Source organism: Amblyomma americanum, chromosome 1 (genome assembly GCF_052857255.1).
Source record: "Amblyomma americanum isolate KBUSLIRL-KWMA chromosome 1, ASM5285725v1, whole genome shotgun sequence".
Classification (NCBI taxonomy): Eukaryota; Metazoa; Arthropoda; class Arachnida; order Ixodida; family Ixodidae; genus Amblyomma; species Amblyomma americanum.
The window spans coordinates 398,472,463-398,486,131 of NC_135497.1; the positions used below are offsets into that span (position 1 = coordinate 398,472,463).

A 13,669-nucleotide genomic window follows, 5' to 3' on the forward strand; every position below is an offset into this window, starting at 1 on the left:
CTGAACATAGCGCGAGTGAAGAGTTTTAGCGCAGCGTCTAAAACGCCCGTATGAGCGTAGTAGCGCGGAGTAGTGTTCCTGTATATGCTCCCGCAGGGAGCACAGTTGCGCGAAGGTCCGCCATTTTGTTCCAAGCTGTGCGGGAAAGCAGCTCCTCGAGCGCACAGGCGCTGGGATCATGACGGGGCTGGCGTTGTAGAGCCGTTCGCTTTTTTTTTGAAAAGCTTAAAAACTGCGCTTGATTGCGGGCATCCTTATTTCCCTTTACTGTATCAGTGCTCAGAGATCGATGCTAAGCCCATCATACTTCGTTGAAAAAAATGTCGGAAAATAATCTGATTTGCCGAAAATGCATGACAGAAAGATCGCGGAATGACAGCGATAGCTCGCAGTACGGACATAATGGGGCAGAAATGCTTGGAAATGAAAAACCCGCGTGAGTTTTGCGATGAAGAGAAGTGCGGTATTGCATCTCCCTGCAGGACCACATTGAAATACATTATTCTATAGGGATGCAACCGCCAATGTTGCACGAAGCTTGTGAAACCACGCTGCATACGATGTGAATGCGGGCCGTTTAAAGCGATTCATTTTGCACGCAAGTATATCTAACCAACCAAAGGCACGGATATCGCAAACTCGCGCGCTTATCTTTCACAAAATATACGTATCATTTGTTGCTCTGACTTATAGCCCTCCATTGCATTTTTCCTATGCCATGGTCATCTTTTCAAGCCAAACTCATCACGTGCCGTACTTCTTTAATATCCAAAAATTAGAAAAGCCTGCCTTAAGTCACTGTAGCTGAATTGTGGCATACGAGTTTCCAATGATCTCGAAAAGTGATGTGTACCACTTTCTGGTGCTGTTATTTGCTCGTTTTTCCCTAAGCACTATTGCGTTTTCTCTTGACCTACTTGAATTATATGTACCTTCACTGCATTCTGAAATATCTTTGTTTTGGACTGCTCCATGCTTTTACTCCAGGAAAAATAATTATCTTAATATCCAGTTTTGCTTTCATGTATTTCATGCCATTTTTGTTCCCCTCTCCTCCAGTGTTGACATCCTTGTCAGTAGAACCTTAAGGGTATTCTTAACAAATAAAATAGTTAAATAGCCTAGACAAAGCTTGTTCACTGCGTAAAAAGCTTTGCCGCTTTCAGTACGGTTCTTGCAGTTTGGCGCACTGCACCCCGTCATAGTTGGAGGCTGCAGTCACTGCACACTATCAAAATGTATACAACTGGAGCGCACGTAAAAGGCGGGATCACACCGCAGCCGACCGCACCGGACGCGTACGATCACGATGGCAATCGAGAGGGTACTGGGGCTGGCGAGGAACCGGCGTTGCGCCTGGAAAGTCGGCTCCTCCACTCCAAAATGGAACAAACGTCGTCAGCAGCATCACGTGACAGCCGCTCAGCGAATGGCGTCAAGAGCGGCGCGAGGAAAACAGTCGCGCAACTCTGCTCCCTGCGGGAGCATATACAGGAACACTAGCGCGGAGCGCTGTTGAGCCCCACCTATTGGTGAAAAGCAGAGTTACGCTGAAACGAATATGAATCGCGCTTGCTGCTACTGTGCTAAAATTGCCAAATACTAAAGACATTATTTCAGTTTCTCGTATATATTTAAACATTAGTGGTCCTTACAATCCAATTTAAAGTGTGTCGTGTTAGAAAAAAAATGGCTGTGGTTTAGCTCTCGTTAAACCTGGTAGGTAGCGATAGCTACAGGCCATGGCTACGTTTAAGTTTCGCTGTGGTTAAGCGATGTAATGCTACTGATTATTTACTTAGCTAATCTCTGTGTATGCTTGTTTCGTTCCAAGGCTGAAGTCTGGCTTCTTCAGAGACGCCAAACTCGGCACGTAGTCTTCAATCGTCGCGGATTCACTGTCGGAGGCGAAGCGAGCTCGTCTAGCCGCGTCGTCATTACGACGCTTATCGAGACGTTTGACACGCTCTTCTTCGGCAAGGTCTCTTGTCCTTGGTTCGCTCCAACGCCGAAGTCTGGCTTCTTTCAGCCTAGCCGACTCATCGTTCTCCATATTGGCCGAAGCACAAGGCAGCGTTTCTTCGGCGTCGCGTCAGCGTGTGGGCTAATAACTCGAACCATCCCACTCCCCACAAGGCATCTGTCATTGCATCTTTATTGAATAGAGCCGACACCATATGTCCTTAACATGAAGAAAACAGAAACGAAGAGAACCGAGTAGTCTCCGATCTCCAAAAAATGGGTGCCCCAGTTCATCCGACGCGTCAGCCAAAATCAAAAATAAGAAAACAAAAAACAGCTCTATTCCTTCCCCAAGCACAAGCCAGAAGTGGGGACGCGTGTGCATCCCATACGTGAAAGGCGTGAGCGAGACGCTGGCTCGCATTCTCGGCAAAGAAGGGGTGCTAACAACGCACAAACCGACTACCACCATCGGACGCCTTCTCGCCCGAAAGACAGTCCCCCTGAAGAAAGGGCCCAAGGCGTTGTATACAAAATCCCCTGATTTGTTTGCCCGGCCTCATGCATAGGGGAAACTAACTTCGCGGAAAGAATGAGGCAACACAAAGCGGACGTCCGATAAATGTACCGTCAGCGCAGCGCTGTTGCCGATTACTGCGAGGCATGGGACCACCGAATTTACTTTGACGGCACTACTGTACTGGAGGCTTCTCGAGTCGTGGCACATCCAATAGACACAGAAGAATGCTAATCGCTCCCTGGGGGCACTTCCCTCTTCTTACATCCATGTTTTGCGTCCACTGACCCAGAAGTCTTCAACACGAGGCCTTAAAAGGGCTGCGAAACACCGCTTGAACGGATGCCGGTTACACTTCAGATTGATTATGTCACACAGAGGCTGACTCAAAAAGAATTACGAGAATCGATGCATAGAAACGGAAGTTATTCAATGAAGAAATTTCAAAATACAAGACAACAAAATGCTGCCCTCAACTCTATTTTCGCGCACCTTCCCATTCTCATTTGAGTCTTCCATTGACGACACTTGGTGCGACGAATCAGAACAGCATAACTGAGCACGTGGCGGAAGTTTGCACTTCATGGTTGCCTGTTCTCTGTAACTCGTTCATGCCAAGGCTGGCAGCGCCGTTTGCATGGTTACAAAAACCATGTGAACGCCCAGCTGACCCAGCGATGCTTCATCATCACGTCGACGGCGTATAAGGAAACACTGATCAGTGATGTTACCTTACTTATGGATCCGAACTCGAGCGCGAGATACTGCGACGGTTTGACATCCTGCGCAAGATATCAGACACATTTATGGTGTCTTCGACTGGTCGCTTTAGATCGCTCTGAGAGGCGACCGCACATTCGGCTGGTCGTAGCCGGCCGCTCTGACTACATTCGGCTGGTTCTTTCTGAGCGCTCGCCTCCAGCTCAGAGCGCTCTGACGCGCTCCGAGAAAAAAGGCGGAGCGGCTCCGAGATGAGTCCACGTGACAGAGCCACTTCCGCCATTTCGCGAAAGCGGTGTGAGGCCTCGGCATCCCCTGCGCGTAGGCAGAAGGAAGTGTAGGCTTTTGACGCAGTAGTAGCGTCCTTGCTGTGTTGTGTTTTGTGGGTGCCGCGCTGTGTGAGGCAAGATGTCCAAGAAACACCGGATATCTGCGCTAGGAACGCGGTCTGTGTTGCTGCCGCATGACAACAGCGATTCCAGCAGCAGCTCAGACGAGGACCGACAGTGCTATCCACAAGGCGATCTTCGAAAAATGAGCGTCCCGTGGGACGGAAAGCCGGGGTAGCGATCGACAGGCTAAGCGGCGACCGCGATGCAAACTGTGTGCGGCCGCGTGCAGCTAAAGGTAATCAAGGGACCTTGCGTGCGGCTACTGTTGACATCAGCAGCGGTGCCGCGTAGTGGTTCCGGAAGTTACGTCCCACTTCTGCCTCCTGCGTTTCCGCTCTAAAAACTCGCTGACCATTCGGCTTGACTAGTCTCGCTATGCGCTCAGAGGGAGAGCGGCTCCCACTCTGCCATATCCTGACCGGATCGCGGGAGCGGCCAGTCGAAGACACCATTAGCATAGCGCGTACAGCTACTGCTTACCGCCAACCATCGCCCGTCGCTCCTAGCGCTCTGGTTGGTCACGGCGAGCAAGGAGCGTGCGCTGTTGACAGGAACGTGGCGTCATCTGGCGCCGCCGCCCGGTGATCCTCCACAAGCTGACGATGCGCACTGCCTGCTAAATGTGAAACGAACGCATCCTTCTTTGGAACCGAAACGAACGCTTACAGATTGCAACTGCTATATCGGATCGATTCCTCAAAGCCGCTCTCTGATACATAGCGAGTAGCCAAAAGTGTTGAATGCTGGGTCTTAAGATGTTTACAGAAAGGCGCAAAGTCCTTCGATGCAAAAAGTAGCCAGAGCCTCTGGTGGTGTATTTTTGTTTTAATTGCTTTACTTTGCTTTTATCTAGGGCAAATAAGTTAGTTTTGTTAATGTAATATAAAACACAAAACTTGACAAAACACATCTCTAGTTATTAACACAATTTGCAGAATATTTGCTCTTTGTCCAATCATCATGCTCCCACTAAGTGATGTCATATCCGCTGCTAAAAATCGCCACTCTATGGTGACACCGTCAGCACCATGAATTTGTTTTTGCGAGCTAATTAAGATATTAAAAACCGCAGTATACGCGGTACGACCGATGCTAATAGCATCACCATAACTCAGTCTGTGCAACCAACAGGCAAAACAATGCACTGAAAATGTGTTTTGGGGCCCCTTTAAAAAGCCAAGCTGCACCTCGCCTGTATAGTTGCACCATGAAGAAGGGACCGAGCCGATCCCGAAACGTAGTGTTTCACAAAAATTAACTTGGTTGGCGTCAGTCATCTTTTTACTAAACTAAATTTCCCAACTACATAGAGTTCTGTCAAATGTTTTCTTTTCAGTTGGTATGTTTAAGGACTACCGAGTGGTGGAGGTGAGGGCTTTGTAGTGAAACGTACGCACAGTCTCATGTGATTCTTTATTGACTCCGTTGAATTTTAGGGCGAGTCGGTTAGGCGGGTAGTCGTACAGGCCAGTTTTGCGAGTGCTGGCTGTAGGGGGAACGGTGTATTAAGCTGGCTTCTGTGGAGGCAGCGGTTTACATGTGGCAGGCATCTGTGGAATCCACCGCTGCAGTGTCCCAGGGTGGTTTGTTTTGGGCGGGTTGGGGCGCTAACGACTTGACACTCACGCGAAACGTAAACCGTTGCCGCTTTGAACGCTCGCTGAATGTATATGTCGCCTTTCTTCTTTGTACGAGGTCTGTTATTAAAGTATCCGACCTTATTTTTTTTTTGCGAACACCTGATAGATATGAAACAAGCGCGTTTGCATCAGCCGACTTTGAACCTTCGTGAGCATGCGCGATTTTTTTCCCGTCTGCCGATAGCGTCAGTCGCAGGGACGCAGCGTTTGAGTGAGGCATAGTGCGCAGTGCTCTCGTCGATTTTTTATTGCAAGCATAATGGCGGAGCGACTGGAGCAGTGCTACTGCATCAAATTTTGCCAGAAGCTGGGCGACAGCCAAGTGGAAACCATTCGGAAGATTCAGACTGCCTTCAGTGACGATGCTATGGGCAGCACACAGATTAAGCAGTGGTAAAACCGGTTTAAAGACGGCCGTACATCGGTGGAGAGCGAGCCACCCTCTGGTCACCTTTTTTGCCTTCTAGACATGGCGATTTCCCAGTCCTGGCTTTCTTTTTCGGTCTGTAATCTCGTATGCGGGGTGCTGCCTCTCGGGTCTTGGTTGCCTGCCTCGAACCTGCCTCGGTCTTGCACGTGGTCGGCTCGGCGGCGTCAATAGTCTTCTTCCATGGTTTCTTGAATTTCTGCTGAATTCCTGGCTGGTCCTCTAGCTAAGGCTTGGTCTGCGATATGGTTGGTGTGGCGGGACATCGTTCCGGGCTACGTACTCCTCGGTCCGAGGCCGGGGATGCCGCGGAACCCCGTACTCGCGTTAGGCTTAGCTGGGCGGCCGACCACGTTGAAACTTCAAATACCGATAAAATCCAAAATATTGGACTGACCGGCTTGAAAGCGGTATCCTCGTGGTCCTCTTCGGTTCCAATGTTGGTTCCAACCAAGATTTCGGTGGTCCAGTAGGGTTTGAAGGGTCGAAAAGTCGAAAATTTGCGGACCTCATGCAACGCACGTCCGCTCGCCTCGGCTGCTCGCAGCGCCTGCGGCTGCTCGCACGTAGGCAGAATGATAACCAGAGTCTCCAACCGAAGACATGGAATGAAAGAAGACACGCTAAAACTAGCACGAAGCCTCGTAGTCAGTAGGGTCATCTACTCGCTGCCATACCACCCCATGATCGAAAGCGAAACGGAAGAGGCAGAGACAATACTAAGGAAGGCATACAAGACGGCACTGCACCTACCAAGAAACACAGCGAATGAGAAGCTGCTACAGCTAGGAATCAGACACCTTTGTGGAGCTTGCAGAAGCACAGCACGAAGCACAGCTGCAACGACTCAGAAACACGGCTACAGGAAGAGCGCTCTTGACAAGGTTGGGTAACGACCCAAAGGGGCATCTCGATCGGATCGCCGATACACCCGACGAGATCCTTAAAACCCTGCAGGTCAATCCCATTCCGAAAAACATGGACCCAAATCTCCACGCGGCCAGGAGACAGGTGCGGGCAGATTATGTGGAGAGGTACTTAGCCAAATTAGAAAACACAGTCTTCACGGATGCAACCATGTATCCATGGAATAGACGCGAAAGCTACTACAAGACAGCTTCGGTGGTAGTTGATAACGCAGGCAATCTAATCACCTGCGCAACTACACGTAGCGTCAGGATAGTGGAAGCGGAGGAGGTTGATGTTGCGCTGGCAGCGGCTGAGGGCTATCGAAAAGACGAATCATTGGTCATCCTAACGGACTCAAAAGGGACATGCAGAAACTATACGATAGATAGAATCTGCAGGGCTGCCTTAGCTATCCTCCGCGAAGCAGTACACCTCAGAAAAACAGCAACCCACAAATTAATCTGGATTCCGGCACACGGGGATAGAAGGAAACGAAATGGCAGACAGCTTGGCTTGAGATATCACGTACCGAACTGAGCGGCTATACGCCCAGGGACAGCACTTCACCGGGGAGATCAGATTTTCAAAATACCTAAACTATCAAAGAGGCAGGAGAATTGGATACTCCCCGCCACATAAGGGCCTAGCCCAACAAGAAGCAGCTAGTTGGCGGAGGCTGCAAACGGGAACATTCTTTAACCTACATATACTTAGCAAGATGTATCCTACACAGTATAGGAACACATGCCCGTGGTGCGGGGCAACCCCCACGCTTTACCATATAACCTGGGAGTATAAGCGAAACTACACGTTCCACCAACACAAAACCACGAGTGCGGAGCAATGGGAGAGCCGGCTCACCAGCTGCGAGCTCGCCGCCCAAAGGGCAATGGTGCAGCACGCAAGCGAAGCAGCGCGACTCAGTGGAGCCCTGGACTAGGGCCCAACCCTGCTTTGAAGGTCAAGAGTCTGCAGCGATGCAGACGAAGACAGAACGTTAAACACTTAATGGGCCAAATAAAGTTTTTCTCTCTCTCTCACCCTCTGGTCAGCCATCAACATGCCGAAATGACCAGGTCATTGCCGAAGTGAACGCTGTGGCGATGCGGGACCGTCGTGTGACTATCCGAGAAATGGCGGAAGAGGTGGGCATCGGAACTTTTTTTGCACATTCAATTATCACCGAAGATTTTGGCCATAAAGAGAGTTGCGGCGAAATTCATGCCGAAGCTGCTCACGGTGGAGCAAAAGCAACTTCGTGTTGGTCTCACAGGACATGCTGGATTCCACAAATAGTGACCCCGATTTCATGAACACCATAATCACTGGTAACGAGTCTTGAGGGTACGGGTGCGACCCGGAATCCTAATCCCAGTCGTCACAGTGGAAGCATTCCACGTCACCAAGACCAAAGAAGGCCCGCCACCCGCCAAGTGTACAGCAACGTTAAAGTGAGGCTGACTGCTTTGTTTGACTTCCGCGGTGGGGTACACCATGAGCACGCACCACAGGGTCAGTCACCAAAGAGTACTACAGCGATGTCGTCCGTCGCCTACGTGATGCTGTGCGGCGCAAGAGACCGGAGTTGTGGTCAACAGTAAATCGGTGCATCCATCACGACAATGCTCCTGCACATTCCTCGCACTTGATTGACTTTTTTGGTGAAAAATCAGGCTCCTTATACTCTCCTGATATGGCCCCCTGCGACTTCCGGTTGTTTCGCAAAATCAAGAGGCCATTGAAAGAAGCGCGATTTCAGACAAGAGAGGGAATTATGGCTGCAACGACAGCTGAGCTAAGCTCCATTCCGAAAGAGGCCTTCTCGGAATGCTTCCAACAATGGCAGCACCGCTGGAAGAAGTGTGTGGCCCAAGGAGACTACTTTGAGGGTGATTAGGTTTCCAGCGCTCCAGTTACGCCACTTTTTTTTTCTTCCGCCAAAGGTCGGATACTTTTCTAACAGACCTCGTATATTTTAACGCGAAAAATCTCACTTTTAGCACTCGCATGCCCTACGATGACTGAAGATGCTCTCGGCGTCTCGTGTTACGAGCGCAAGGCTGGACGAACGCTAGAAATGCGACTTGTCTCGCGACAGCGCCAGTTGCGACGCTTCTTTGAGGCTTGGTCAGCGGACGGGGCCGGCAGCGCTCTGCTCTTTGAGGCTTCTCGCTTTGCGGTTGTTCCTCGGTGACCTCTAAGGCGTAGACATTGAGGGTGAAGTCCCAGCCGGACGACGACGATCTCGCTGAAGCGTAGGCGCGCTGCGTGTCGCAGGGCGTGTCCTCGGCTTCCCCGGGTGGTGCGGGTATCTTGTACCGGAGGATCGCCTCGCCGGCAGACAAGGAGTGGACGCCGCCATGATGCCGGGTCCCATGGGCGTGGTGGCGGCCGACGTGCTGGCGACCACGCTGCCGCGTCAGATGGTGTACGTGTTCCCGACGCTGGGCCAGTTCGACCCACGCTGCGTGCGTCTAATCACACAGGACCAGGACCCGGCGACGGCGATCGCCTGCCTGCTCGGATTCTTCAAGGTGGTCTGCGAGGCCGGCTACCGACATGTATGTACTATAAGCCGATCCTGTTTTTTCAAGCTGCCGCGATGGCTCAGTGGTTATGGTGCTCGGCTGCTGGCCCGAAAGACGCGGGTTTGATCCCGGCCGTGGCGGCCGAATTTCGATCGAGGCGAAATTCTAGAGGCCCGTATACTGCACGACGTCAGTGCCTGGGGTCGGATTAATCCGTGGGCTCCTACTACGGTGTCTCGCATAGCCTAAGTGCAACATTGAGGCGTGAAACCTTACACTATGCCACACCATACTATTCCAAACCTACCATACCATGCCTAACCACACCAAACCACACCTACCTTACCGTGTCATGCCTTACCATACCACAATATGCAAGATATATACGTCATTCCATGCCATGCCATACCATACACACGCTAGCACATCTGTATTCCCTTCTAAAAATTTTAAATTATGGGGTTAAATGCGCCGAAAATTAGTGTTTTTTCAGGAAAGCAAATAGCACAGTAACTGTCTCGCATCTCGGTGGACACCTCAACCACGCCGTGAGGGTGGTGGTAGTGGTGGTAGTGGTTTTATTAAAAATAATAGTAAAAAGGAAGGAAAAGATTTTTGCTAACCCCGGCATCTGCCATCGATACTGAAGCACCTGAGCTGGGGCAGCGGAAATAAAGGACAGCAGGCAGAATGGAGAAATGAAATGAAAGAGTTGAGGGGACAGGAATAGAGGACAGGGGGAGAAGTAATATGTACAAACTATTTACACAGTAAGTAATGTGTCCAGGTTGTGCGCGTGATTAGCTCATTTAAGAGGAATTAAATCACACACGCGCAGCACTGTGTAGGTTACAACTGGAGTGGGGCGTCCAGTTATTAATCGTTCAAGGTAGAACTCGCGGAGCGTTCGGTCACTGCGTGTAACTACCTGACGGAGAACAGACGGGACGTCAAGCCCGTGTGTTCAAGGAATGCACAGAGGCTCACCAAAGTTCGCTCACGAGTGCGCGCACTGCCCTGCGGCCACAATAGCGTCTTGATGGAGTCTGGTAGTATGCCCTGCGCCCTATAGGCCGCGAGCATATCGCGACGAGCATCGGCGAACGCGGAGCAGCGAAGGAGCAGATGTTCTAGTGTTTCCACTGCACCGCATCCGTCACACACATCACTCGTCGCGATTCCGTGACGCACCCGTCGTTCCCCGGGCCACACGCAGCCAATGCGCGCGCGGAGGATCATTGCACGTTGCGACCGTGTAAGTGCGCGACAGCCGGTGACACTGTCGATGCGCTCACCTCCCGCGATGCGTGGGTCGGGGTGCTGCTTTCGGAGATGGTCGTGAATGGCCGCACGCACGTCCTCCAGCGCAAGGGGCAGATCGCTGGCAGGTAGTTGGTGTGCAGCGGTCGCGAGGTCGTCAGCTTCTTCGTTGCCGGCGATGCCGCAATGACCGGGCACCCACTGTGCACGCACGGCACAACCTCTTTGCGCGAGGCGCTCGATGCGCGAGCGAATTTCCCGCACTAGTGGGGTACCGCGGCCGTTAGATTGCAGGCGGCTGAGGGCGGCGCGGGAGTCGCACAGCAGAGCACTCCTGGGCGGCGGAGGGCCGAGGGTGAGCAGCAGGTCCAGCCCGAGCCGGATCCCCATCAACTCCGCCGTGGTGGAGGAGCCCAGGAAGGTTGCGTGTTGCTGGCTGTGCAGTCGCAGGGCGGGGATGGTGGCCGCCGCAGCGAGGGACGGGATGAGAAGAAAGCGAAAACATAGAGAAATAGGTGCCGTAGTGGAGGCCGCCGGAATAATTTCGACCACCCGGGGATCTTTACTGACGTCGCACAGCACAGGGCGCCTTTTGCTTTTCGTCTTCATCTAAACGCGGCCACAGCGGTCGGGTTCTCTTCTGTGATTGTGCTCGTTAGGCGAACCAGGCTAACAAGTTTGCGGGGTTAGGGTGGCTGCAGCTGGCACAGGACAGGGTTAATTGCAGAGATATGGGAGAGGATTTTGTCCTGCTGTAGGCGTAGTCAGGCTGATGATGAACTCGAGCGGTCTGTGGTTACGCTGTGCTCTCTGCTCGAGGTAGCGACATCAAATCGCAGCCGCGGTGCCCACATTTCGATGGAGGAGGAAAGTGCCTTTGTGCTGCGCAATATCAGCGCACGTTAAATAACCATAGGTTGCTAAAAATTATTTCGGAGCCATCTGCTGCGAGATCCTTTTTAGCCCACATGAAGCACCCGGACGTTTAGCCCCACAATTTGCAATTTTCGCCTGCACCTTTCATGCCATTCTTCATGGGTGGTTTGTGTGTCCACTGAGAGTGCGATATTTGCTGCTCTTCTTCTTACCTTGGGAAACATTTTCATTTTGAGTACGCTGCGTTCTTTTCTTTGCGTCAATGGAAAACACCTAGAAGCATTCATTTCCACAGGAACGACGATGGAGGGCATATCGCGAGCACGAAGATAAACGTACTGCGACGTTCGATCAGAACTGGTTCGGTAACGGCGGATCGCTAACTAGGACCTTGGCCCGTTGGGCTTTTGTTAAAAATGCGAACGCAAGAGATAGTAATCGTGCTACGTTAATAACGGAAACACTTGCGTGAGAGCGTCGAGCTTGTTTTTATTGCCAGAGCACTTCTAGCTGCGTTCTCGGCGAAAGCCATTGGATGAATGAAGCCTCCTGGCGGGTCACGTGACTCAATTTGCAGCGGCTGTAAAGAACAGATATGAAAAGATTTGGCTATGGCCTAAAAGGTTGGGCATGTGATTATGACGTGCCCTGACGGGGTCTATGGCCAAATATGGCATGGACCACCCGAAATTTGACCTTGAAGTGACCTCGAACGTAATCAACGAAAATTGAATGGTGGGTTCCTGAGAGGTAGTATGGCGCATCCCCAACTTGGTCCACGCCCAAATATAGATTGAACCACCCCAAAGTTGACCTTGAAGTAACCTTTGCCGAAATAGACGAAAATTGAGTAGTGGGTTCCTGAAAACTAGTACGGCACGTCCCCATTGTGGCCCATGCTCAAATATGCCACTGACCACCCGAAATTTGACCTTCGACCTTGGTAGAATTTGACTGGCGCTAAATGTAAACGTGCACGGGTGGCAGACAAGCTGGCCTAGTCTCGAAATGGATTTGGCCCATCTCCAAAAATGGGCTTGGCCCACCCCTGAAATTAGGGTGGCATATCCACGAAATTTTGAAAATTGAGTTGAGGCTTTATACGGACGCAGACGCGCCGCCGTAGAGTTTCTGCCTTCGTGATCCTCCTAAACTACCGCATTAAAATGGGGAACAAAACTCTTTTAGCGAGGGCTGCAGGATGAACAGCATGGGTGTGGCGCTTGTCCTGAAACGAGTTGTAAAATTATTTATGAAGGATCAAACAAAAACAGTGCATTTGCGTTGTGATTGTTAGCATAGCACGATCAGCCATATTGCATTGCGTTATGTGAGACTAGTGGCAAATCATGCTTATGATGGAGGAGCCTGGCTTCCACGCCCAGGTGTTGCTCGCCAGCGGCTTGGACGGCATGTGGCTGGACGAGGTGCACGTGAGCTCGGCTTTCGTGCGGCGCCAGTTGCGCTCCCTGGGGGCAGACGGCGCGCCCGAGGCCACCATGGACGACTTCTACCTGCTGCTGAGCCTGATGCTTTGCAACCTGCCGCGGGGGCGGGGCTCCAAGCTGGGCACCGACTGGTTCCAGAACCGCGTCAACGACCTGCTTGAGTTCTTCCCGAACGTCTCGGAGCCGCCGCGCGTGCCGCTCTACAGCGAGGAGCAGGCGGACGCCATCTCGCGCTTCTGCGAGCAGTGGCCCCACACCAGGGCGGCGCTGTGCAGCACTCTGCTCAAGACGCGCTTCCAGGTATTGCATATATATGCGCCGCAGACGCAGCTCGTCGTCAGTTGCTGAACACCTGCTGGATGCTACAACATGGTGCATCTGATTTTCTGTCGCCTCTGTACTTTGTATTATGCTGTGCCTTTATTTGCAGGAAACACCTTCCATTTATATAAGTGGTTCAGACTGAAGCACATAGTTCTGCAAGTTGTTCGTTTTCTTGATTTTACGCTGCACTTTTTGCTTCAAATGCAGTCTTGTAGTCTCTCGAACGTGTACCTTCCTACTGTCGAACAGGGCATGAAGGGGGCCAGGCTTCTCCAGGCTGTACTCAAGCGGCTTTCACCCCCCCCCCCCACCCTCTTTCCTTCAGAGTGCGATTAAAGTTTGACTTGAGTAGGTAACAACAGATGCACTGTAACCTCTAGCCCTTACTGAGTGAATGGAAAGCCTGTAGTCACCGGAACGTTTCATAGAAAAAATTTTATGCCGAAAGACAAACCTATTTGTGAAAAATGCGGAGATGTACACCACATCTCATTCTCATGAACAAAACTTGAATCACGGAGGAAAAGGTATACCGCTCAGTGGTTCGGGCGCTCGACCACTGATCCGGAGTTCCTGGGTTCGAACCCGACCGCGGCGGCTGCGTTTTTCTGGAGGAAAAACACTAAGGCGCCCGTGTGCTGTGCGATGTCAGTGCACGTTAAAGAT

At 51.5% G+C, this 13,669-nt stretch overlaps 1 protein-coding gene and 1 pseudogene across 1 annotated transcript in view; both read left to right on the forward strand.

The window, feature by feature from the left end:
- The window catches only part of LOC144102186 (uncharacterized), a 36,754-nt gene that overhangs the window by 10,511 nt on the left and 12,574 nt on the right, over window positions 1–13,669 (forward strand). Inside the window, exons 2-3 of the mRNA XM_077635502.1 lie at window positions 8,845–9,128; window positions 12,617–12,979. Coding sequence (XP_077491628.1) covers window positions 8,845–9,128; window positions 12,617–12,979 — 647 coding nt within the window. The remainder of the gene's footprint in view (window positions 1–8,844; window positions 9,129–12,616; window positions 12,980–13,669) is intronic.
- On the forward strand, window positions 5,491–7,909 carry LOC144102175 (protein GVQW3-like; annotated as a pseudogene).